General features: G+C 48.4%; 1 protein-coding gene across 3 annotated transcripts in view; it reads left to right on the forward strand.

Moving 5' to 3' along the window:
• The first annotated feature begins 6,184 nt into the window (after positions 1-6,184).
• NOS2 (nitric oxide synthase 2) overlaps positions 6,185-27,227 on the forward strand; it is a 47,689-nt gene continuing 26,646 nt past the window's right edge. The window contains exons 1-5 of one of the 3 annotated variants that reach the window (XM_019028405.4): positions 6,185-6,397; positions 11,633-11,815; positions 20,814-20,898; positions 21,574-21,696; positions 22,679-22,827. In XM_019028405.4, the coding sequence (XP_018883950.4) occupies positions 11,706-11,815; positions 20,814-20,898; positions 21,574-21,696; positions 22,679-22,827 (467 nt within the window). In that variant the 5' untranslated portion in view covers positions 6,185-6,397; positions 11,633-11,705. Of the gene's footprint in view, positions 6,398-11,632; positions 11,816-16,774; positions 16,909-20,813; positions 20,899-21,573; positions 21,697-22,678; positions 22,828-27,227 lie in introns of those variants that run through there. The other 2 variants (XM_055388695.2, XM_055388696.2) reach the window with 2 other exon arrangements.

Here is a 27,227-nt window from a genome sequence, read left to right on the forward strand (position 1 = left end):
TGTGGACCTGCCATGTGCCACACCCTCTGCAGAAACTTGTGTGACTTTTCTCTTTCTCCTTCCATTTCACAGAAGAAGAAACTGAAACTGATGAGTAATAAAAGTTGTGTCACCCAGAATGGGGCCCCCTCCAGGGCCTTCCACAGGCTTAGGGGAATCCAGGTCACTGTGTGCTTAAGAGCCACCAAGGACGAAGGCAGATTGGACATCTGGAACCACGATGGTCAGGGGCAGGCTGCAGGTTGCTATGTCTCTACTTGATGCAGGTCCTCAGGGAAGCAGGCTGTCCCACCAAAATCAGAGCTCAGAACTCAGGGTCAGGTATCTACTCCCATATGTCCATCCATCCATCCATCCATCCATCCATCCGTTTGTCACTCACTCATTCATCAATGGTCCATTGGCTACTTCACATCCACTAGAAGCTGTATGACACAAAAAAGAAAGCCCATTACTGGTGTTGTCAAGGATGTGGACTGATTGGGATCCTCTTCCTATGCTGGTAGTGATATAAAATGGTGCAGCAGCCACTTCAGAAAATAGTCTGGCAGTACCCCAAAAAAGTTGAACATAAAGTTTCCCTATGACCCAACAATTCTACTCCAAGATAATTGAAAGTACATGTTCACACAAAAACCTGTACTCAAACATTTATATTTGGACAGCAATATTCACAGTGACCAAAAAATAGAAACAACCCAAATGGTCATCAATTGATGAATGGATGCATAAAATGTGGTATATCCATACAGTGGAATATTACTAAGCCATAAAAAGAATGAAGAACTTAAACATGCCACGTGAATGAACCCCAAAAACATTATAAGTGAAACAAGCTAGACAAAAAGGGCCAAATATTATATGATTCCATTTGTATAAAACATCCAAAATAAGCAAATCTATAGTGAAAAAAAAGTAGATTTAGTGGTTTCTAAGAGTTGGGGGTAAGAAGTAGGGAGTGACTGTTAATGGGTACAGGGTTTCTATTTGAGGTGACGAAAATGTTCTGGAATTAGATAGTGGTGATAGTTTCATAACTTTGTGAATATACTAAAAACCACTGAATTATACTCTTTAAATGGGGGAATTTAATGGCACGTGACTTTTATCTCAACAAAACAAAATCCACTGAGCACCTAGTCTGGGCCAAGCATGCTGCTGGTGCTGCAGAGATGTGAGACATGACCTTGGCCTTGGGAAGCTTGTGTCTAGTAAAAGAGACAGACCAGTGAGACCACAATTAAAACAGTGGGATCAGTGTTGAGGAGAGGGGAGCCTAAGGGATTTGGGGAACCCCAAGGGGCTTGAGGATGGAGGGTCAGGGGAGCCCCTAGAGGCAACAATGCCATGAAGTAAAGCAGAGTCTGAAGGGGATTCGAGTCAGGGCAAGGGTGGGCCAGGGAGCTCTCGGGAAGGACATTCCAGCAACAGGGAACAGTGTGTGCAAAGGCATGGCTTACTAGAGAGCTCCTGGAGTTGGGGGGAGCTCTGAAATGCAGGCCAGGATGAGACAGGCTAGACACAGGTATTGGAAGCAGAAGTTCAAGGTTCTTCCTTCCAGCATGGGAGCTTCCCTTGTAAGCTCAGCAGGAGGACAGCCTTTCCTCCTGTTGGGGACTGTCACCTCCTCTGAGAGTATTCCCCCAGGCTTCCCTGCCCAACCCCGCCCCTACCTGGCCTCTTGAGTCCTCCCAGGAGCCTCTGGGGAACTCCTGCATTGCTCAGTCCTTCCTCCAGGGCCCTGACAGCATCACAGATCATTTCCTTGATTTTCCGGCCTCTTCCCCAGGAGCTGTCTTTGCCCTTTAAACAGTTGTTGTCTACAAGAGCTTGGTCTTGGGTGAGAGAGGGCTGCCTTGAGCCTCAGACCGGTGGTGTCCCTGAGATGCTCCTCCCAGATGCATTTGGAATCAAATGGACCTGAATCTTGGTTCTGCAGCTTTAGCTGTATGATCTTGGGAAAAATTCTTTAATCTCCCTAAGCCTCAATTTTGTCATCTGTAAAATAGGGTTGACACAGCTCACCTCACAGTGTGGTGGTGTGGAATGCATGAGATAACACATTAAAAAGGCCCTGGCAGTCAGCTGGGCATTGTTTCTTGAGTTCCAGCATGTGCCAGGTGCTGGGAGAATAGCAGTAGGCAGAGCCAGCCAGCTCGGTGCTGCTGCTCTGCTAAAGCTACAGCTGCGCTCTGGCTCTGGCAAGATAGGAGCGTGCTCAAGCTGAACTGCAGGGCAGGTGCTGTGTACATCCTCTCCCTACTCCTCCCCAAGGCTTGAGGAGGTGGGGACTCTGTGATTATCCACACTTTACAGATAAGCAAACTGAAACCAAAAGTAACCTCTCCAATGCCCACAGATGAATTTAGGTGGCAGGCCTGAGACTTGTCCCTGAGTCTGCCTGACGGTGGCCTCTGCCGTTATTAATAGCTTGCCCCCCACAGCCTCCCACTCAAATTGCTGGAGGAATTACCCTTCCTCCCTTCCTCCAATTCTTCCTTCACCCACCAAGAGCCAGACCCCACCTCTGTTTCAAGAGTGAGCCGCTCAGCTTTGACCAACCGTCCTAGCATTTTGATGCACTTGGCCTGTCCCCCTGGTTTCCACTCTGTTTTTAAGGAGGCAGCCCCTGTCCCCCAAATGCACTGCCTCTAACAGGCTCTGGGACTCATCTTGCCATCTCTATTGGCAGCAGAGTGGGGAGGGAGAGAGACAGCCAGCTTGTCTGCCATCACTCACCACTGGATCCCCAGGGCCCAGCTTGGAAAACTCACGGACGATGCTCAGAAAACCGGTGTAACTCCTGCAGAACAGCCAGGGGCATGGGCAGCCGCCCTCCCTGTGCCTCCTGTAATGAAAATGGGCGCTAGAAGCTCTTTTCCTTTGGGAAAGGTGAATTACTGGCACAGCCGCACGTCTGAGATAGTATTTCAAAAAGTAAGGAGTCACTTTTTATATTATAAAACTAACATATGCACAGATAGCAAATACAGAGAAGGGTAAAGAAAAGATAACTATTGCCCATAATTCTACCACTTTTTAATATTTTAGTATTTTTTTCCTCACTTTTTTTCTGTCTTTATTTTACATGTTAGGGGTTATTATTTTTCTACTGATATCATGAACATTATTTCTTATCATAAAGACTCTTTTTTTTTTTTTTTTTTATGAGATCAGAGTCTCACTGTTGCCTAGGCTGGAGAGTGCAATGGTGCAATCATAGCTCACTGTGGTCTCTTAATTCCTCAGCTCAAGTGATCCTCCCACCTCAGTTAGTAGCTAGGTCTACAGGTGCTTGTCATGATGCCCAGCTAAATAAATCCTTTTTTTTGAAACAGGGTCTCACTTTGTTGCCCAGGCTGGAGTGCAATGGTACAATCACAGCTCACTGCAGCATCGACCTCCTGGTCTCAAGCGATCCTCCCACCCCAGCCTCTCGAGTAGCTGGGACTGCAGGTGTTCACCACCACACTTGGCTAATTTTTGTAATTTTTGTAATTTTTGTATTTTTTGTACAGACAGGGTTTTGCCATGTTGGCAAGGCTGGTCTCAAACTCCTGGGCTCAAGCAATCCTCCCATCTTAGCCTCCCAAAATGCTAGAATTTACAGGCATGAGCTACCACACCTGGCCAAAAAATTCTTAATACACTTTTTTTTTTTTTGGCCACGTAATGGTACACTATAAAGCTGGCCCGGTGTGCCTTTCTCTATGCTGATCACTTGGGTTGTTTCTGACTCTCGTAGAGAACGATGCTCCAGACATCTCTGTGCACACAGTGGCCAGGCTCTGCAGAAGTTGCCAGTCGTTGCTACATTCTGCCTTTCAGGGGCACTCTGGTGGGGAAGATAACTTTTCCAAGAGCATCAAAGACCAGATATGTATGAGGTGGGGAGACTCAGAAAGCCCAGATACCACAGCTGGAAAGGCCTCAGAGACCCTTAACTGAGGAAAGGGAGGCCCGGAGGACTTATGTGGCCTAACCAAAGATGCAGCACTTCTTAGGGAAGGATACAAGAGGGTGGGCTTAGCTGAAGCTCTTGGCATTTAGAACTTCTTGGATCAGCATCCAGCACCATCAGAGGCTATACCTGGGGAGAAGGTACCTCTCTTCCTCCATTTGACCTAATTCTAAACCCCCTGTAGCGGTGACGTCTGTCTTCGTCTCATTCCAGTGCACTTTGTGAATTCTAGAGGGCTTTCCCAGAACCAAGGAAGGCTGCTCTGCTCACAGCAGGCCTTGGGAATTTAACCTCCCTGGGAGCAGCCTCAATGAGTGATGCTCTGGAACTGCTGGGTCAGTAGCCCAGCCCCTGGCCCCTTGGGTGGGATCATTTGAAGCCCTGTGTTCTGCACCATTTTTCAAGTTCCCTGGTGGGGCTGAGTCTAGTTGCAAATTGTGAAAGCTGACCTATAGTACTTTTACCAGCTGCCTCCCTTTCTCTGTCTCACTTCCTCATTCCCCTCCTGATGTCCCCTGAACTTCCCAGATACACTACTTGCCCCTGAATCTTGCCCCTTGAACCATCACACCCTGGGACTACCCCAGGTGCCACTCTGTTTGTTGTTTCTCAACCTAGAAGGACAGGCACCCAGAAAGCAAAACGGGAGGGCAGGGAAGGGAGGATGTTCTGGGGAGGCTTGACAAGAAATGAGGCTTTTAAAAGAAACACCAACAAAGTGCCAGGCCTACACCAGCCAGCTTGAGTCACACTCCAGGGACTCAGCAAAGCTTGTCCACCTTCCTGGTCCACCCTGGGCCTGTCCACCCTGGAGTGACCACCGGGCATTTCCAGTAAAAATCCCTTCACTTCACTTCCGTCATCTCCAAGTCAGGCAAGGTGGTGGAAACCTGGGAAGACCTCAGCTTTGGAGCTGCTGGAATTTGTGTGACTCACGCCCTCCAGTGGTCACTTGACAAATGACATAGGGCTCAGGGTCTGGGGACTTGAGCTTGTTAGGGCCTCAGAACCGGGAGGGTCCCAGGAATGCCTCTTCTCAATGCCATCCTTTGACAGCTGAGCGGAGTGAAGGCCCCACAGGACATGTGACTCACCACGGGACATGCACACACACAAATAGAGAGTAAGAGCCAAACCCCTGTATTTCCTTCACGTCCCACCTTTATCATTTGTGTCACATCTGCATGCACCTATACTGTTATTTGCTTAAACATTTTACCTTAAACTGGCTCTTTTTAAACCTGAAATATATTTCTAAAATAAAATTTTTATCACTTTCTGTGAGGTGGGGCACACAGTAGGAACTCCGTCTCCTCCTTCCATGGCCTTGCACAGAGCTGGCACCAGACACTGACATGGAGGGGAGAACATTCAACCCCAGGTAATCCTCAGCTCCTACCTTGATCTCAGTTTCCCACTCTCATTGTCACCTCTCCTTGCCCCTGGGTGTACTCACCTGTAGCAAAATGGGTAAGCACACAGTGGGCGCACAAGTGGGGTCCAGTCAAGGTCTCAGACCTGGGTCAGTCCTCAGCTTTGCCACTTACAAACTGAGTGACATTGAGCTGGTCGCTCAAACTTTCTGTGTCTCGGTTTCCTTATTGGTGAATTGGGGATAGTATTATAATAGTACCTGCCACACAACGTTGTTGGAGGATTAACTGAGATAACAAATGGAAAGCCCAGGGCCTGGCTGTATTTATGGAGCAAGCACCAGAGCAAGTGCAAGTTGGGACTCCAGGGTTGTAGCCCTGCCACCACCTGACTGTGTGGTCTTGGACAAGTCATTTGGCTTTGCTTAGCCTCAATTTCCCCATCTATAAAATGGGGCTAGTGATCATTCCCACCCCACAGGACTGTTGTGTGGATTAAATGCTTGGTATGTTTAAGTGCCTTGCTCAGTAAACGTTAGCTCTGATCAATTGTTTTTGTAGAAAAGTCTTCAAAGTTGCTAACTTCCGAGGGCTAACTGGATCTGAACCATCTTCACAGCCTGGCACAGAAACAGATCAAATCAATCCAGTGGAAAATCAATTCCAGGATAATGAGCCCAAGACATTCCCGTGCTGATTGCTGTCAGCATGGTGCCTAGGACAGCCTGGGAAGGCAGGGAGGAGGGCATTTCTCCACAGCAGCCTCGGAACCTCTATCGCCACCCTCCAGGGGGCCCACCTGTCCCCTGCCTGCCCTTCAAGGTGCTCTTTGATTTCTCCCCAGCAGAATTCACCTGCCGCATCCATCATCAGAAGAGGCCAGGAATGCGGCCTGCTGGGCGGGCAGGGCCAAGAAGGCAGCCGTGCAGGCCCAGGAAGCCGTAGGAGACTTGCCAACCTCCAGTAGGGGGCCAGCCCTGGACCCTGCAGACAGGCGCTCTGGGGAGGGTACCAGAAGCTCACTGTTTGTCCCGGCTTGAAGGCTGTTTGCTGTGTGACCTTGGTGAGTCTCCTAACCTCTCTGTATCATCACAATCATTATCACTATTTTTACTCTCCTCCTCTTCCTATTTGCCGGTTAAGAGAGGATTGGGATAGTGGTCATGGTTATACAACATTGTGAATATTCTAAAAACCATTGAATTTTACACTTTAAAATAGTTAATTGGTAATTTTATGTTATGTGAAATTTATTCCAATTAAAAATTAAAAATACATACATGAATTTAATGCTACAAAGGGAGAGAGAGGACCGGGAATTTAAAAGCAGGTGTTTGTGGTGGGACGGGGACCTGTCTGAGGAAGGATACTTCAGAAGGCAAGTCCTGGCATCCACTTGCTCTTTGTCAAAAGGGAAATTGTTACTCTCTGACTCCCAGCAAGGATAATAAATTCTTACTTGGCTGACTTTTTGCTCAATGGCTCAAAGCATTTTCTTGTATCTCGTTTATTTACTTTTATTTTTATCACCTTTTGTCACGAGAAAAGTCAGGCCCAGAGAGAAGTGGCTTTTCCAAGATCACATGGTAGGTCAGCAGTGAAGCTGTGCCTCGAACCTGGGACCTTTCAGGCTAAAGGAAATCAGAACGTGCCACGCCCAGATATGCCGATATGGCATCCTGATTATCTTCAGCTGAAGGCATTTGAGAAAGAGCAGCTAGAGAGAGGGCTATCTGAACTGCCCTGTCCTGCCTGCAGCAAGCCATAAACATTCCTTGGAGAAAGATGCTTTCCTAGCATCAAGATGAGAAGATAACTTTTATCAGCTCAGAGATGGCACCAGAGCCATCTACAAATACAAACAAACCTTGCTATCCTACTCCTTAGCTCACTCCCACATGTTTACCTTCTCATAGCTTACCACCCCTGGAAGCCTACAACTGCATTCGTCTTGTCACCTTTCTCTTCTTTCTTTCTTTCTCTCTTTCCTTTCCTTTCCTTTCCTTTCCTTTCCTTTCCTTTCCTTTCCTCCTTTCCCTCTTTTTTTTCCTTTTTTTTTTGAGACAGGCTAGGGCGCAGTGGCGCGATCATAGCTCTCTGCAGCCTCTAACTCCCGGGCTCAAGTGATCCTCCCACCTGATCCTCCTGAGTAGCTAGGACTACAGTAGCTGGGCATGCCACCATACCCAGCTAATTTATTTTCAATTTTTCTGTAGAGATTGGATCTCACTATGTTGCCCAAGCTGGTCTCGAACTCCTGGCCTCAAGCAATCTGCCCACCTCAGCCTCCCAAATTGCTGGGATTCCAGGGATGAACCACCGTGCCCGGCCATCTTGTCACTTTCTAAAATGCATTGCTCTTCATGGCAGATGCTCCATAAGCCAGAGTTCTAAGCCGCAGCATTGAGTTACTTTCACTGAGGCTTCTTCTGCGTGGTGTGCATCACAGACATTAACAAACTTGCTTTTTTTTCTCTATTATTAATCTGTCTTTTGTTACAGTGTCTTTCCCAACAAATAACTTAAGATGATTGAGGAGAAATTATATTTCCTTCCCAGCTGGCTAATTCCAAATGTGTCCTCAAGCCTGGTGCTTGGACTCAAACCCTGCCACAGGTCAAGAATGCCACACCAAGCAGACGCTGTGTTAGAGGGGCACCTGAGGTGACACGTTTGACAGATCACATAACTGAATAACTGCATTTTCTAAAGGAAAATCAACGAAGTGCTTTGAGGCCAAGTAGATGGGATTCTTGAGGATTCCATGAATAGCAAATAGTAGTATCCCCCTCAGAGGCTCTTGGGTGGGGGCATTAAATGTGTTAATACATGTGTTTGCTGCAGGTATAGCCAGAATATGTGAAAGCAGCTACAGGGAATAGAGTGTAGCAAACTCCTAATCATCCCTCAGAACCCTGCCCTGGTGTCCTCTCCCTTGTAAACTTTCCTTGAACAAGGCAGAACCAGCTACATCAGCACCATACCATCCCTCCATCACTACAGATATCACTCTGTACTATAATTATCCATTTATTTTTCTAGGCCTTGCACTCCCTAAGGCCAGGATTCTGACTCTTTCCCTGAGTGTTGTTTACCTGAACTGAACCGGCATGAACCACCGCGCCCGGCCATCTTGTCACTTTCTAAAATGCATTGCTCTTCATGGCAGATGCTCCATAAGCCAGAGTTCTAAGCCTCAGCATTGAGCCGCAGCATTGAGCTGAAGCCTGAAGGGAAGATGGCTTTGATATGTTAAAACACATTCCAGTTTACTCCTATTTTTCATTCATTCATCCACACATTCACTCAACAAAGATCCTTGAGCTCTGATATCCATGTCTTTTTTGTGGCTCTTAGTTTATCTTTGACAAAGTTAATATATTATGCTGAATTTAACTTGGGAAAGACAGGAAGGAAATGAGTGGACAGTGGCAGCAAAGTGTTGGGACGGTGAGATCAAGGGTGACTTTTTTTCCCTTTGCTTCTCAACTTCTCCCTAATGTAGTTGTTATTTTACTTTTATGATGGAAAAATGCATATGTATGGGAATACTGTATTTGAGGCATTATAAGGAATGAAATTATAGGCCGGGCATGGTGGCTAACCCTTGTAATCCTAGCACTTTGAAAGGCTGAAGTGGGCAGATCACTTGAGCTTCGGAGTTCGAGACCAGCATGGACAACATGGTGAAACCCAGTCTCTACCAAAAACACAAAAATATTAGCTGGGTGTGGTGGTGCATGCCTGTAGTCCCAGCTACTCAGGAGGCTGAGGTGGGAGGATCGCTTGAGCCTGGGAGGCAGAAGTTGCAATGAGCAGAGATCGTGCTACTCCGCTCCAGTCTTGGTGACAGAATGAGACTCCATCTCAAAAATAAATAAATAAATAAAAGAAATGAAATGAAATTATAAGAAATTACCACTTTTTCATGTAAGAAGTGATCATTTCCATTATAAGGGAAGGAATTTTTCCCCCCATAGAAAATAATCCTACCTGCCATTCCACCAAAGCTTACCTAGTGCTAAAGGATGAGGTGTTAGTAAGACCAACATCTCAGAGGCCTCTCTGTGCCAATAGCCTTCCTTCCTTTCCCTTCCAAAAACCTCAAGTGACTAGTTCAGAGGCCTGTCTGGAATAATGGCATCATCTAATATCACTGGCCTTCCGGAACCTGGGCATTTTCCAGCGTGTTCCATACTGTCAATATTCCCCCAGCTTCCTGGACTCCTGTCTTAAGCTGGAAAAGTGAGAGGATGGACAGGGATTAACCAGAGAGCTCCCTGCTGAGGAAAAAATCTCCCAGATGCTGAAAGTGAGGCCATGTGGCTTGGCCAAATAAAACCTGGCTCCGTGGTGCCTCTATCTTAGCAGCCACCCAGCTGATGAACTGCCACCTTGGACTTGGGACCAGAAAGAGATGGGTTGGGTGAAGAGGCACCACACAGAGTGATGTAACAGCAAGATCAGGTCACCCACAGGCCCTGGCAGTCACAGTCATAAATTAGCTAACTGTACGCAAGCTGGGGACACTCCCTTTGGAAACCAAAAAAAAAAAAAAAAAAAGAGACCTTTATGCAAAAACAACTCTCTGGATGGCATGGGGTGAGTATAAATACTTCTTGGCTGCCAGTGTGTTCATAACTTTGTAGCGAGTCGAAAACTGAGGCTCCGGCCCCAGAGAACTCAGCCTCATTGCTGCTTTAAAATCTCTCGGCCACCTTTGGTGAGGGGACTGGGCAGTTCTAGACAGTCCCGAAGTTCTCAAGGCACAGGTCTCTTCCCGGTTTGACTGTCCTTACCCCGGGGAGGCAGTGCAGCCAGCTGCAAGGTGAGTTGCCTTCATTTCTGGGGAAGCGGCTGTTTTGAGAGGGTTTTGTTTCTTCCTCTTTGAGAAGGCTCAGAAAATTGTGGGAATTTTCTGCCTACGGAGAGAAGGTGTTGGAAAGTCTAGGTAAAGAAATGCCTACATGAGGTTTGGTCATTTGAACATGGCATCTTGGTCAGATTTCTTTTCTGCAAATATTAGCTGTGGTTGTTACATGACAAGGAAAAACTTTCTGAAAAGTTCAAAATGGGAGTTTGTATCTGCTAAGAATTTTTTTAACTGAGATTATCTTATCAGTCCTTATAACATGTAACCTCCCCACAAATCCTGGTAAGATGGATATATTAAACCCATTTTATGGATGAATAAATGAGTTTCAGTTAAATAACTTGATCCAGGACACATAACTGGTAGAGCTAGGATTCCAGGATTTGAACCCAGGTCTGTGGGGCTATAAGTTCTTTTCTTTCTTTCCCTCTTTCCTTCCTTTCCTTCCTGTCCTTTCCTCCCTTCCCCTCCCTTCCCTGTTCCCTTCCCTTCCCTTTCTTTTTTTTTTTTTTTTTTGGAAACAGCCTTGACTGCCCAGCCTCAAGCAATCCTTCTGCCTCAGCCTCCCAAGTAGCTGGGACTACAGGCACAAGACACCATGCCTGCCTGGCTAATTTTTCAATTTTTTGTAGTCAAGGTCTCCCTATGTTGCCCAGGCTGAACTCGAACTCTTGGGCTCAAGCGATCCTCCTGCCTCGGTCTCCCGAAATGCTGGGATTACAGGTGTGAGCCACTGCACTTGGCCTAAAATTCTTACATGGACTATATTCACTACACTGTCTTCTAAAGACAGAGTTTTTGCCTCTTTGATCTTCCTCTTGTCTGTTTCAAAGGAGATGATCTCAGATTTCGAGGGATGAGTGCATTTTTCTCAAATATTTCCTCCCCACATAATAAAAGAGGAGCAAGTAATAATGCTGAGTTAGAACAACAACTGCAAAATCTTTAAAAGAAAGGTAGCTACAGCTTGAGTGCTTTCCCCAGTAACAGACCTAAAACTACAGTTGATAATGAGAGCTGCTGGGAAGTGTCTTTCAGGGTCAGGCAAAGGCACCCCTATTTCAACGACCTCCGGGCTCTTCCTCACCCTGCCTGTGGCCAGTGATGAAGCCCGGCTGGGTCTGGTGGGCCAGCAGGTCCCGCTAAGGAGGCTCATGGTGCATATAGTTTGTCCTTGTTAAGTGGCAATGGGGATGGGGGGGGTTCATTGTTTTTCCTTAAGATTATTAGGTGGCTTTACAGAATTGAAGTCTGTGTCCGAAGGCTCCCCATTCCAACCCCGAAATAGAGACAGAGGTGGCAAAGCATTGATGAAGGGGCTCACGCTGGCGTGCATATCGATTCCCCAGTGAGCCAACCCCACTGAGAAGCCCTGTTCTGTAAACTCTTCTTCAACCTTCCCTCACCTCTGCTTCCCTTCTTCAGCCCCACAGTGAAGAACATCTGAGCTCAAATCCAGATAAGTGACATAAGTGACCTGCTTTGCAAAATCATAGAGATGGCCTGTCCTTGGAAATTTCTGTTCAAGACCAAATTCCACCAGTATGCAATGAATGGGGAAAAAGACATCAACAACAATGTGGAGAAAGCCCCCTGTGCCACCTCCAGGTGAGTTTTCCCCGGGGGAACTTCCTGCTTGTCTCCTTGGGCACCCATGCCCTGTCGGCACCGATGACTCAGAATTCCTCTCTCTGCTCCTCCTCTCTCACCTGAGGTCTGATCTCCTCATTGCTTCTTGAAAGTCCCTGTTGGAATTCAACGCAGCCGCTGATTATTGGGCACCTCGCTGTGCCTGACAGTATGTGAAGAAGGAAGGGACATGGTGCGGGGCTGGCCCTGAAGAAGCTTGGAATCTTTGGGGAAGAATATGGGAAGGAGCTTGGCCTGAGAATGGGAGGCAGTAGAGCCTCGTGGTGGGCACCATGGCGGAGGGGTGGGGGTGGAGGGTCAGCATCCTGTCCTGCGTCCATTCCAATTCACCGCTTGCCAGATGCTTTGAATATCGTCCTGGTGAAGGGCATCAGGATGTTAGACAAACTAGTTTCGAGCCCTGTGCTGGCTGCACTAGTTGCCGGGTGCTGCCTCTAGCTGGCTGTGTGACGCAGGGTAAGTTAACCTCTCTGAAACTTAGTGCTCACCTGTGGTATGAGGAACCCAAGGGGGCCCTCACCATAGTGTGCTGAGGATGAAATGAGATCTACAGCACTCAGCACTGTGCCCACACAGAACAGACACTCAGTCCACATCAGGGTTCATCACCATCTACTGAGTACCTGCCCTTGCCAGAGCTACACAGGCCACTTGACAGACTTTGCATCTCAACTGATCTCTGTGGCGGCTCTTTGAAGTTCATATGATTGACTCATTTCACAGATAAGGAAATAGAAGCTCTAAGACGATTATGACTTCCCCCAGCCTGAATGACCGGTAATTACAGAGTTTACAGAGTTGGAACTTGAGCCCAGATTTGGATTCTTCATGTCCCTCCTCCCCGGGCCCATCCTTCCTCCCAGGGCAGAACCAAGAGAATGAGTCAGTTAATGAACAAGTCAAGGGACAGGCTTGAGGCTCGCTCAGGTGGAAAGACAAAGCAATCTGCAATAATGCAATAGTGCAACTGAAACCAAAGCCCCCATCTACACAAGACCATCACATAGCCACACAACCCCACCACCCCAGAGGAGCCTTTCCCATGGACTACAAAGGGTAGGGCGCCCCCTGGATGTGTGCAGCATGACGGCCCTGAGTGTATCTGTCAGAGGCGGCAAAAAATGCCAGTGGCTAAGAGGATGGGCTTGGGGATGAGCAAGTGGCTTTGCCACTCAGTAGCCCTGTAACCTTTGGCAAGTCCCCTAGCCTCTGAGCCTCCATTTCCTCCTCTATAAGAAGAGGGTAACAATGGTGATTCCCTGGAGTTGGAGAAAGGAGTAAATGAGCTTTCCCATGTGAGCAACTTAGCACAGGGCCTGGCCTGGAGTAAGTGCTCAGCAAACAGCACTGTTGGCATTGCTATCATTAGCGGTGGTGTTGGCAGTTAGGAGGTGATGGAGCAAAATTGAACAGAGTTCCCTCTAGGGGCTTCACAGAAGTCAGGTGGACTCTGTGGCCTTTGAAGTATGGGTAGAATGTAGACAGGTGCAGAGGAGTAGCAAGGACATTCAGGAAGAGGGGAGAGGTGAGCAGAGGCTCAGAGGCAGAAATGAGCCTGACTGTGCTTGGCTGGGAGTGGGCTGGGGGCTGGGGGCTGGGATAGGCAAAGCCAGGCCAGAGCACAAGGGCTTGAATGCAGGGTAGGAGATTTGGACTCGCTCTCCCTGGCAGTAGGGAGCCATTGTAGGTTCTTGAGCAGGACAGTCTAGCTGTGGTGTGGTAGGTGAATTGGAGGAGAGGACTTTGAAACCAGGCAGTCTGGGCTATGGCAACTGAGGTGGCTAAGAGACCAAGAGGTGAGAACACAGAGTCGATGGCCTCTAGATGTGCAGATTCTAAGGGCTGTAGAGGGGCAGCGGCTTCGCCCCTTCCTTCTCTTCATCTCATCATTGCAGCCGCTGCCAGCTGACCTCCCTGACTCCAGCTCCCCACACTGGCTCTGAGCTCTCTCTTGCCAACTGGACTTCTAGCAAGTCACGCCCCTATTCTAGAGCCTGCAGTGGCACCCCATTGCCTGTCACCACATTAAAGCTTCCACAGAGTTCTGAGCGAGCACCCTACCCAAATGGAGAGCCCATCCCACCTGCCCATCCCAGCCTTCCTCAGCTCCCCAGTGCCTATGCGTAGCACATTCCTCCCTCAGCTCATCCAGACCCAACTCATCCCCTATTTTTTTCTTTTCTATTTTTATTTTTTATTATTATTATTTTTAGACAGGGTCTCACTCTGTTGACCAGACTTCAGTGTAGTGGCTCCATCTCAGCTCACTGCACTGCAACCTCCACCTGCCAGGTTCAAGCGATTCTCCCACCTCTGCCTCCTGAGTAGCTGGGACTACAGGCATGTGCCACCATGCCTGGTTAATTTTTGTATTTTTAGTAGAGACGGTGTTTCACCATATTGGCCAGGCTGGTCTCGAACCCCTGACCTCAAGCGATTCTCCTGCCTTGGCCTCCCAAAGTGCTATTACAGGTGTGAGCCACCGCACCTAGGCTTCTTTTTTCTTTTCTTTTCTCTCTTTCTCTCTCTCTTTTAAAGCTGAGAATCTTGCTACGTTGTCCAGGCTGCTCTCGAACTCTGGGCCCTAGTGATCTATCCGCTGTCTTTCCGGATCACCCTGAATCTCCCAAAACCCTTACGGTGTTGGCTGCAGCCTTTAACCCTCATCCCCACACCCTCTAATAGCATTGCCAGTTATCCCTATGTCTTTGGGGGCTGACTTGTGTCTTTGGACCATTCAGGAAATATGAGTTCAGACTCCAGGGAGGGCCCTGAGCTGCAGTGGACCTGTGACAAACCAGCTAACTTGACCATGTTTTTCCCCCTCCTCTTCATGCTGGGGTGGGCTGGCGGAAAGGATCCAGTCAGATAGAAGAGGGGATGAAGAAAAAAATATCACACATCAATTCATTCAACTCTCCCAACGATCCACAAGGAAGGAATTTTAGTTATCCCATTTTAAAGATGAGGACCCTGAAGCCCAGAAAGTTAATTTTCAAGATCTCATAATTAGCAAATGACAGAGCTGGGATTCAGATCCAGGCAGTCCGGAGGGACCCCTGCACCTGCCACCTTTGTGTCCTGGGCATGTCACATTCCATTGACGAGTACATGCAGATGCCCACTCCCCTGGCTCTGTGCTGGGAGTTAAGATATCAATGAAACCCTTCTGCTCATCAGTGAATTGTTTGAGCCACTTGTTACTTACATACACCACTGCTAAAAACAATAGATAACATTTATAAGGTCCTTATTACTGTGTCAATAATGAGACAGGAACTATTATCCTTGTTTTACAAGATTGAGTGACTTACTGGAGGTCAATTCCTGGAAAATGGTGGAGCTAAGGTTTGAATCAAGTCCAAACTCATAACATCTACACTATCTGTGCTCTCCCAGAGGGCCTACTGTGTGCTGCACTGTTCAAGAGACAGAGAAAAATGACCCAGTTCCTGCTGTCAGGAAGGAAACGGGGAAATGGAAGTCTTCCTCGCTGGTTTGGGAGACGTACATGAAGAATGCGAGTTGGAGAAATTGTGTCAGGAGTAGGTGGGATAGACAGTAGACAGGAGGTCGTAGTTGTGGGTGTACTGGGACCGTGCTAGAGGCCTCTGCTGGGGAGACTGCAGAGGTGCCTGGGCAGGCTGTAGTGTGGGGAGGAGTTGGGGGGAGGAGGTGGGTCCACCCAGAGTGCAACATCCACTCAGGTGAGGGAGGGGTGATGTTACTGGAAGAGGAAGCAGCCGTGCAAAGGGGATTTCATCCTGAAAGCAATGAGAGCCAATGAATATATTTTGATTTTAAAAAGTAATTTTCTAATCTGTTCAGGTGTCATGAAACCAAGAGCCTATTCTAAGTGACTGGTGATTCTATACCTTCGTAAACAATTAGGAAATGAGCATGGTGTGTGTGTGTGTGTGTGTGTGTGTGTGTGTGTACGCATGTGTGTATTTTAGGGACAAAGGCAAATGTGGGAGCATCTAGGTGAAGACACATGGAATTCAGAACCAAGTCGAGCTATGTGTTGCTTGCTGGGCTGCAGTTGGCTAGAAATAAATATGTGCCCTCTTTCATTCTGCTTTAACTGGGGTTCGGGATTTAATGTGCTTGCATACTGCCAGAAGGGCCCCCTGCATGTTGAGGTCCAGGGCTGCTGCCCCATCTGGGTCTGGACCCTACCCATTATCTTGCTTGAGATAAGGAGCACCTTACAGGCGGAGCAAAGTCAGGAGGCTCTGCGCAGTCCAGGTAGCAAGGACAAGGGGCCTGCAAGGCACCGGAAGGGGCTTACGATCCCTCCTGCAATATTCCTACTAGAAGTCACCCCCAACCCAGTGCTTTCTTTGGTTTCTTTTCTGGAATCGCACAGAACATGCTGTATGTAACAAGTAATATAACACTTCCCGGGACAGCCTTGTGAGGTGGTGTGAGCTTAGGCTGGGCTGTGGTCCTGGGGCTGCTGTGTGGCCCTGGACAAGATCCTTAATCTCTCTGGCCCCAGCTAATGCCTCAATAAAGTGGAGATGACAACGTAGAGCTGTCTGCTCAACGAGACTAGACGAAATGACAGAAAGGAAATTTGCTCTGTAAACTAGAAAGCACCGCGCAGTGGTGGTAATTATCATAAGCTTTATTGCGATTTTATGGGGAATAAACAAACACGAGGCCCAACACGACCCGGGCCTCTTAGCCCAGACACAGTCCAGTGCCATCCAAACTCGGCGGCAGACGCCGGCTGCGGGCCCCTGGGTGCTTGGGTCCCGGGATCGCCGGGGAAGGCAGGGAAGGAGGGGCGGCTCGGCCCGGGACATCGCGTGGATGAAGAGCCCCCGCCGCTGCTCGGCTCGCCCCGCCCCCGGGGCGGGGGCTGCAGGCTCCGAGCGATAAAGCGCGGGCGCTGGGAGGCGCGGGGAGCCAGCGGAGCTGCGCCTCAGGAGCCCGGCCATGCGCGAGGGGCTGGGCGCGGCGTGCGAGGCCGCCGGGCCCCGGCTGTGCAGGCTGCTCTGCAGGATCCTCCGGCCGAAGCCTGACTGCTGCCCGCGCAGAGCCAGGTACCCCGCGGGCCGAAGTCCGCCCTGGGAGGGAAGCGGTGGGCTCCGAGCCCGGGCGGGGCCCCATCTCTCTCTGGGAGAAATCGGAGGGCGGGGATGTGCGCTCTGTGGGATTCCTGAGGGTTTACTAAAAGCGTTTTCCTCGTTTAGAACGCTTGAGAGGTCGCAATTCAGGAGCCCAGGCGGCCCAGAGAAACCCCCCATGCACTATGAGAGGCGTCTATGCGGGTTCAGTTGCGCTGCGAATGTTTCAGCACTTGGGAGCTTTTGAAATTTTTCAGCACTGGGGTTGAAAGTTGCTACACTCTTTGGATCAAATATGGTTAAGAGAGCAAGGAGGTTCTTGTTTCACAAATGAGATCCATTTCCCAGGGCGCCATCCCCCCCACCCTCCCCATCTGTCCCCACCACCACCCTTGGTGTAAGGCGAGGTAAACAGGCAGGGAGCCGTCGGAACCGCAGGGGAATCTGGCCCCCAGGTCAGCCCAGGCAAGCCACAGTCTGCAGCTGTGACCGGCTCGGCTGGTCAAGGGCTTGTAGAAAGTTCTGGGTCTAAGCAAGCCACCACACTCACAGCACTCCCCACGCCCCCGACCCCTTTTTTTGATAGGGTCTCACTCTGTCACCCAGGCGACAGTGGCGCCGTCTCGGTTCACCGTAGCCTCCACCTCCCGGGCTCAGGTGATCCTCCCACCTTAGCCTCCTGAGTAGCTGGGACTACAGGCGCGCATCACCACACACTCGGCACCTTTTTTTTTTTTTTTTTTTTTTTTTGTAGAGATAGGGTTTCACCATGTTGCCCAGGCTGGTCTTGAACTCCTGGGCTCGAGTGATCCGCCCACCTCGGCCTTCCAAAGTGCTGAGATGACAGGTGTCAGCCACCACGCCCAGCTGCCAGCACTCTCTTTGAATGCAGGTCCTTGAGGGTCCTCAGGACCCCGCACAGCTGTGGGTTTAGTCAAATTGCATGAGCGTCTACGGGGTCAGAATCAACAATGTGATAATTTGGAAAGAAGTATCCAGATTCTGAAGGTGCTCACCTGGAGTCTGGTCACCCTGTCACCCTGTCTCCCAGCAGCCAGCCAGAAGAAATGGTGTGGGAGGGGACTTGGGCAAAACTTTGTTTATTCATTTTTCAAATTTAAAGAATTGTCCAATTATGAAAGGAATTCATTGTCACTGTAAAAAGTTGGAAGATGAGGAAAAGTATAAGAAAAGTTAAATTGCCTATGATCTTATCACTTAATGCTAGTCACTGTTAACATTTACTAACATTCCCTCGAGGTGTTTTTCTGTGCTTGTACGCACACACACACACACAGCCAGCATCAGACTGTGTATACAGTTTAAGGCATTATTTATATGAGGGCAAAACTAGACACAGTCTAACATCCAGCCATGGACAACGGGACGAGGCTAATCGTGGCCCATCTGTAGAGTGGATTTTTAGCCAACTTTTAAAAGTGATACTTTTTAATATATGGGGTAAAACGATTATGTCAAATGTACAAAGATATTGCTTCTCAATCTAAACAGTACTGTAGATGTTTCTGGTCTGAAGCTTCTGAAATTGTCCAACTCTACTTCCAGAAGTAAGTGAGAGGAAGCAAGAATGGGTGCAGGGTGGGTGCTGGGGTGAGGGGGAATGGCAAAAGAGCAAGAGGGGCAGTTGTCCCCTGGGGACCCATCCCCCATACATCTTCCTATTGAAGCAGCCCCATGATGACTGCTCAGCCATGGCTTATCTGTTCTGAATATCCAGATTGCCATATGTATATATATATATTTTTGTTTTGTTTTGTTTTTTTGTTTTGTTTTGTTTTTCTGGCAGGCCACACCAGTCTAGACCAGAGGGGTGTGTTAAAGAAAAAAGTATTCAATGATACTTGTTAAAGAACAGTATGGAAGTCTTTATTTAGGACCATCTCAATAGGTACAGGGACCTACTGCAGTGGGGTCTGGCAGTGGAGGAGAGAGATTGGGCCCAAATCCAAATACAGCAGGAGCAAGTGGGAATTTATAGCCAAGGATCAGGGTGGGGTCTGTGGATGGAAAATTACCAAGAAAAACTTCAGGCATAGGGGGAATTCTGCCTCACCCAACCTAACAGGATTCTTGCTTAGGACAGGCTAAGGTGATCAGACATCGCCTGGGGGAGGATGGAGGATGAGGACCCTGATCAGATGGGGAGGACGACAAGCTATCAAGGATGGAGGGTTCTTGTTAAACTGACTAAGTAGGGATTCTTTTGCTAAAACTGCATTTTTACAAGCAAATGCTTAGATGGGCCCCGCAGAAGATTCAGAAGTCTGAGTAAAGTTTGGCTAAGCAAAGCATCTTTGCCAGTTGGCAATGGCTGGTCACATGGAAGGCCCTTTACAGGGTTGTGGAATCCCTTGATTCAGATATAAGTTGCTTTCTGATACATAACTTACATCCTCTTTTAAGACAGTATCTCTTTATAGTAAAAAATCACTTACTGCTACTATGTAATGTATATAATTTTATAATGGTAACATATAGTCATTTTTTTCTATAATAAAAGCAATACATGGTCATTTATCCCATTTCAACATCATAGATACATATCAAGTAGAAAATGTGAGACCCTCATAATAGTCTCTAACCACCTCTCCCTCAGACGCACAAGCATGCATACCCTGGAAAATACTGCCAAGAACATGGAACACAATATGCTTTCAAACCAAGGTGCCCTGGTGGGATGATTCTTCCTAGGGGAGGCATGTGTGAGTGGTGACTATTCAGTTCGCCTGAATGAACCTGAAATCCCAAACCAGGACAAACGGTTTCTGACCAGTTTCAGAATACTGAATTTTTAAGTAATCTTTAATTTAAAAAATTACTTTAAGTAATGTTTAATTTGTAAGTAATCTGTAATTTAATGCTAATTTTTACAATACTTGTTTTTACCTTGGTGAAGGTAAGTTGACATCTTAGATTTGTTTTAAAATAATGATGGGGGCAGGGAAGGTATAGGTGAAACAAGATCGGCCGTGGATTGATCACTGTTGCATTGGGTTGAATCTGGGTGAAGGGCCCATGGAAGGTTATTAGACTATTCTCTCTACTTTTGTACACTTAACATTTTCTGTAATAGAAATGTAGAATAAGTAAATAAACCAAGATAAATCAAGTGTTTTAAATAAAAAAAGCTTAAGTCATGAAAAACAAGTGGCTGGGGCTGGGCGCGGTGGCTCCTGCCTGTAATCCCAGCACTTTGGGAGGCTAAGGTGGGAGGATCACTTGAGGCCAGGAGTTTGAGGCCAGCCTGGGCAACATGGTGAAACCCCATCTCTACCAAAAATACAGAAATTAGCCGGGTGTGGTGGTGTGCGCCTGTAGTCCCAGCTACCCAAGAGGCTGAGGTGGGAGGTTCACTTGAACCTGAGAAGTGGAGGTTGCAGAGAGCTGAGATCATGCCACTGCACTCCAGCCTGGATGACAGTGCAAGGCTCTGTTTCAAAAAATATAAATCAATCAGTCAATCAATCAACCAATCCAAGTGGCTGCTGGGCAGTGCTGCTAGTCTGGGAGGCAGAGTTGTTGGAGCCATTCTCTGCCCACCCAGCCCCTGTGCCACATTTGTACTTGGCTTTTCCAGAGGGTGAAGGAGCATTTTCCAGATCCTCTATGGGCTGCTGTTTGGGCCAGTAGCTTTGGCTCAGCTCTGCTCATGCCCTTTTGGCTCTGCGGGAGGAAGAAGATAAGAGGAAGAGGGAAGGTGGGGATGGGGAGGCAGTTGGTCAGACCGACCATGAACAATTCACTCCCACCCTCTGGACTCAGTTTCCCTATTTGTCAAATGAGGTTACTGGCAGAGGGAACTCCAAGATGCCCCTCCACCCTTGGATACCGCATCTCATGCTAGCTGTTTCCTTTCACAGTCCAGTGACACAGGATGACCTTCAGTATCACAACCTCAGCAAGCAGCAGAATGAGTCCCCGCAGCCCCTCGTGGAGACGGGAAAGGTCAGTGAGTCACATGGGTGTGGGAAGCCCCTTCCTCCCTGGTCCAGGCAGATGCAGACATAGCAGCCTGTTAGAGAGGCTGGGCTGGAGAGGGCAGGAAGCCAGGGTTTGGATGGAGAGTGGAGAGTCCCAGACCCGGGGTGCTGGGGGGAACAGGTGGGAATGAGGAAGGGCTTTGGGAGAGTGGGACAACCCCCAGTGGTCGGGAGTGGTGGCCCCCAAGGTGCACTGACAGCTAGCTTCTATCTCCTGGGTTCCATACCATTCTAGAGAGGTGGGCAGAGAAATGGGTAGGAGTGGGAGAGAGGGTGGCTTATATGTCCTTACATGCTCCCAGGGAAGGAATGCAGTGGTGCCTTTCTGTTCTCAGTAGTATTGGCTCTGACAGTCATCCTTCTCACCTCCAACTTAGTCTTTAGTCCCTCCTACAGCAGTTCCTCTGAGGAAGCATTTGGCAAGGCCCTGGGTGAGGAGAGGACCCTGGCCAGTGGCCCAGGCACCTGGAGCTCTTAGCAGGCACTGGCCCAGGTCGCCCGGGGGCTGGAAACAGAGGAGGGACGTGGAGGGACACCCTGCCCTGTGTGGCCACCCATAGATCCTTCCCCACTCTAAGACAAGGCAGGGCCTGGGGTCTAGGAGAGACCTGAGAGAAAACCCTGTTTTTTCCCCTTGCAGAAGTCTCCAGAATCTCTGGTCAAGCTGGATGCAACCCCATTGTCCTCCCCACGGCATGTGAGGATCAAAAACTGGGGCAGCGGGATGACTTTCCAAGACACACTTCACCATAAGGCCAAAGGGGTAAGTCTGGGGCTTCAGGGAGAACCACCTTTGTCCCAAGCTGGTGAAGCTGCCAGGGCTTTGTGGATCAAACAGGTGTCCCCCTGGGCAAACCAAACAATCATCTGCTTGGGCAAAGGGGTCTGGGAACAGAGACGTTCCTCACAGATTACGGTAGGAAGTAAATGATGCCAACTCCCTGTTAACCACCCCAGTAAATAATGGATAATCCAGAAGGTCAAATAAATGATTGCAGAAACAAATTCATATCTTTCTTAGCTAGATTTCAGGATAATGTCAGGGAGAATTTTCTAACAGAACTGCTCAGAGCTGGACTGTATTACATCAGGAGGTAGTGAGCTCCCTGTCACTGGAAGGATTTAAATGCAATTTGATAGATTGCAGAGGGGTTCAAGTATCCTGTGAGTGGTTGGACTAAATGTCTTTTCAGGCTTCTTTCTGTCATGTAAGTTTTTAATTCTAACTTCAGGATACATTCTATGGTTGTAAAGTGGGAAATAATGGACAATTTCAGGACCATGAAAGCAAAATTATTTCCCACGTGCCCCCAAACCACCACAGTTAACATTCGGGTGTACTTCATTCGTGTGTGTGTGTGTGTGTGTGTGTGTGCACGCGTGTGCCTTCCTATGTCTCATTTCAGTTTGTTTTGGCCAAATACCAATATCATGTTCCCATAGGAGCCATATTGGATTGACTTTGCTCTGGATCTGGAGCTGGCTGGGGAGCAGGGCCAGAGACTGAGTCCGGAGTAGGGGGAAAAACCTGACTCACACCCACTGGGGTTCAGCCAGTGGAAGAGAGGAGATCTAGGTGGGAGAAAGCCAGGTGGACCCCAAGGAGGAGGTGCCACAGGGATGGAGAGGAGGTGCAGGGAGCCGGAGCAGCCAGAGAAGAGCCAGGTGGCCAGGAGAGCTGGCCCCAGAGGAGGGTGGCAAGAGGCCGAATGGCCCACCCTCACCACCTGCCTCTCTCTTTCCAGATTTTAACTTGCAGGTCCAAATCTTGCCTGGGGTCCATTATGACTCCCAAAAGTTTGACCAGAGGACCCAGGGACAAGCCTACCCCTCCAGATGAGCTTCTACCTCAAGCTATCGAATTTGTCAACCAATATTACGGCTCCTTCAAAGAGTAAGGCTTGCCTCCTGCAGGGTCGCTGCCTCCTGCCCTTCCTCCTGCTCTCCTGTCTCTACCCATCACCCTCTGATCCTAGCTAGATCCCTTTTCTTTGCAGATTTGTGGTGCTAAATCACTATGATTTTGCAGAGCGAAAATCATGGTTTTCTAGGGGAGAAGACCCTGGAGCAGGTTCTCATAATTGTGGGATAACGTTGTACATAGCAATACCAGTTAAAAGTGATTGAATTCGAACCCTGGCTCCTGCATTGTGTCTGAACGTCCTCATCATATTAATGGCAAAAACTGCAACTACTTTTGCACCAACCTAATATAAAATGGGGATAATAATAGAAGGTGGCTCATGAGATTTTTGTGAGGATTCAGTAAGTTCAGAACAGTGTCCTGGCATCCAGAGACCTTGATTATGAATTAATATGGACCCTTTAATTATGAAATGTTTGAGACAGAAAGGATCTCTGAGACCACCTAGTCAGGCCCCTACTCCTACAGGTGTGAACATAGAAGCTGGTGACATACCTGAAGTTACCTCATTCCAGCTAGAAGCCAGGCCACCTGACTAGGAGAGGGCAGGCCATTGCTCTTTGCCCTGACCCTGGTGGGGTTCTACATTTCTGGAGTTCTCTTCTTTTTTCTACCCAGTGAGGCTTCCCTGAGGACCATGCTAGACATCCTTCATTTCTATGGCCAATTGGTCATTTGGTTGACAGACACACATCAGGCACTGAGTATGCCTCAGCCTTGTGTCAGACACTGGAATACAAAGATTTTTAATTGTCATTTGCCAATTTTATTGCCAACGTATACAATTTTAATCATCCAAAGAGAGGTTGTATAGCATTGTGGCCTTCCCAGGTTCAAATCCTAGCTGTGCCCCTTACGAGCTGAGTAACCCTGGGCAAGTTACTTTGTCTCTCTATGCCTTGATTTTCTTACTGAAAATGGTGATAATAATAGTACCCACCTTGTAGGAGGAGGGTAGTTGGCGGGAGTTTATAAAGATGAAAGGAGTTAAAGAATATAGAGCTAGGAACAATGCCTGGGCCACAGTAAGCACGACATAAGTATTAGCCATTTTCATGTTTTTAGAACACTGCGTTGTCCAAATAAAATATGTGGCTATGTAATTTAGGCCCCTTTAAAACTTTTAAAACAAAAATGCATGAAGAGATTGTAAGAAAGAATGTCTGAAAGAAATGGATTGTTTTCTTTTTGTTTGTTTGTTTGTTTTTATTTTTGTTTTTTGAGATGGAGTTTTGCTCTTGTTGCTCAGGCTGGAGTGCAGTGGCACGATCTTGGCTCACTTCAACCTCCGCCTCCCGGGTTTAAGCGATTCTCCTGCCTCGGCCTCCTGAGTAGCTGGGACTATAGGTGTGCACCACTACACCTGGCTAATTTTTTTTTTTTTTTTTTTTCAGTTGAGATGGGGTTTCATCATGTTGGCCAGGCTGGTCTCAATCTCCTGACCTTGTGATCCACCCACCTCAGCCTCCCAAAGTGCTGGGATTACAGGCGTGAGCCACCGAACCCGGCCCAGAAATGGATTGTTTTCTAGGCTGGAAGGGGAGTGTTGCTATTAGGGGAGAGCCTCACACAGCACTGCGCCACACAAAGTGAGCCACAGACATGTACCTGGGACTCCCTGGCGGAAAGAGTGGCTTCTGGTGGTACCACCTCCACTTTTCTTCGTCTTTTTTTTTTTTTTTTTTTTTTTTTTGAGACTCGGTCTTGCTCTGTCTCCCAGGCTGGAGCGCAGTGGCACAATCTCTGCTCACTGCAGCCTCGATCTCCTGGATCAAGTAATCCTCCCACCACAGCTTCCTGAGGAGCTGGGACGATCAAGTAATCCTCCCACCACAGCTTCCTGAGGAGCCGGGACCACAGGTGTGCACCACTATGCCTAGCTAATTTTTTAAATTTTTAGTAGAGACAGGGTCTCACTATGTTGCCCAGGCTGGTCTTGAACTCCTGAGCTCAAGCGATCCTCCTGCCTTGGCCTCCCAAAGTGCTGGGATTACAGGTGTGTGCCACTGCACCTGGCCCACTTCCAGTTTTCTACAACCCTAGAATGTCTGAGCTGGGAGGGACCGTGAGTCTTCAGAAGAGGCCCTCATCTTCCAGGGTGGGTGGTCCTCAACCCTGGCTGCACAGTAGACTCACCTGGAGAGCCTGCAAAATTCTGATGGCAGGGTCCCTTGAGCCAAGGGCAGCAGAATCTGGGGAGATGGGGACGAGGCAGACATGTGTGTGCTTCAAAAGCTCCCCAGGTGATTCTAATGCACAGCCTGGACTGAGCAGCCTGTTAGGGGCTGCCTGCTTCCTGACTGCAAACTTCACAAGATCCTTGGCCTTTCAGCTCGGTTGTTAATTAATGAGCCTTTCGGGGTCCAGGGATTTTCCTGGATGGGTTTCATTGGGCCACAGTACTTATGTTATTTATTTATTTATTTAGCATAAAGCACGTGTGCACCATGACACTATGAGATTGGTATTATTGTTATCCTCATCTTACAGACAAGGCAACTGAAATCCACAGAAGAGATGTACCTTGCTCAAAGTCACACCCTTCGAAGCCCCAGAGTGGGGATTTGAACCTAGGCAGCTGGTGCCCGAGCCCTTGCTTTTCCCATCAATGCTCTAGTACCTAGCTGTGTGGCCTTGCAGGTTCCCAACTCTATTCTGGACCTGGGAGGCCTTGCTGTTGTGTGGAAGGCAATTGGGCGGGTGTTCAGAAGCCCAGCAGGGCTACAGGGCCATGCTTGGTGGTGTTGGAACCCATTTGCTTCTCCCAGAGGAAAATTGTATTTTTCCAAGTCACAAGTACATACCTTGAACCCCTGCTTCCCTGAGCAAGAGATCCTGGGGGTGTGGACGGGGAATGGCAGCCTCTCCTCACAGGGACCCTGGCAGTCTAAGACATGACCAGCTGAGCAGGTTCAGTGGCCTTTTGTATCTGAAGAATCATAGCATATTTAGAGATTGTGACTTGCTGCATGTTACATTTAAATCTGTTCACGGGTGATGAAAGCCACTCCTTTTTTTCAGAGCTCATAGACATCATAGCATTTCTAATGCCTTAGAAAATGACTATATGAAAATGGCTATCACATCTAAAACTCTGAAGGACTTGGATGTGAATGTAAAAAATAATCCTTTCTTGCATATGCACGTGCTGACCACCATGTGTGTTGGTGGTGTGGGTGTTATGGTGATCATTACTGTTGTCATGCTCGGGTGCAGAGGGGGGAATATTGCTGGAAGCTTTGTTTGGGGAGGGAGGTCTCCCAGCAGTGGGGTGGTTCCCACCTCACCCAGCAGCTCCTTATGGCAGGGGTGTCCTTGGGGATAAATATCATCAGTGTTTTGTCTTTGTGCTTTTTTTCTCTAATCAAGGAAAAGTTGTCGAGACACTCTTCATCCACAGAAAGGCCATTTTGTTCAGAGTTACCCACTCTCCTTAATCAGGAGTTCATTCTTTAAATAGTTTTGATGCTGTTTCAAAAGGCTTTGGTGCCGATTGGAAATCTCAAGGTTGTTGTTGGTGGTGGTGGTGGTGTGTGTGTGTGTGTGTGTGTGTGTGTGTGTGTTTCAAAGCCTTTCTGACTGAGTCCCTCCCTCCCTTTGGGATATTTTTGAAGTCTGGGAGGGGAGGAGAGAAGCAAGTTTAGAATTGCGTATGGAGTGACTGAATGAGCAATTCTGAGGCTGAGGAACAGCATGGTTTAGAGAGACTATGACGTGGGCAGCTCTTTTCTGGCCAGGCCCTGGGACCCTGCAGACTGAGCTCCGATAGCCAGGTCCCAGTCCTGGCTTGACCAGGCTCCTGAGAAGGGTGGGCAGGCCCTCAACATCTTTGGGCTTACTGTCCCCGTAGGCTGGAAGATGGAAGGTCACGTTGCTGACAGTTAAGAACCTGGGCTTGGCATCAGGGCGACCTGGGTCTGAGTCCTGACTTTGCACTTTCCTGTACTTATGTTCCTGGGCCTGGTACTTAACCTCCTAGAGCCTTGAGATCCTTGGCTATAAAATAGATGCAAAAATACCTCCCTCCCAGACTCAGTGAGACCCTGCCTGTGAGTTGCTTCACCCAGTGCCTGGCTCATGTGGGTACCCAGTACACCGGAGCTGCCACAGAGGGACTGGCTCATCTCTCAGTCATGGCAAGGCAGGAGGGCACTCTCCTAACTAATGGAGAGGCAGGACATTGCTATGGCTGGATGGGACACTCCTCCCAGGCTTGCAAGTGTCTGAGAAGGATTGCACCCCTTACTGAGATGAACATGATTAAAGAAAAAGCACCTGAAAATAAGCAGTGTTCCCATGGGCTCAGGACTGGCTAGGTAATATTTATAGGACTCAATGTAAAAATGAAAATGTGGGCTCTTTATTTTAAA

Source organism: Gorilla gorilla, chromosome 4, assembly GCF_029281585.2.
Source record: "Gorilla gorilla gorilla isolate KB3781 chromosome 4, NHGRI_mGorGor1-v2.1_pri, whole genome shotgun sequence".
NCBI lineage: Eukaryota > Metazoa > Chordata > Mammalia > Primates > Hominidae > Gorilla > Gorilla gorilla.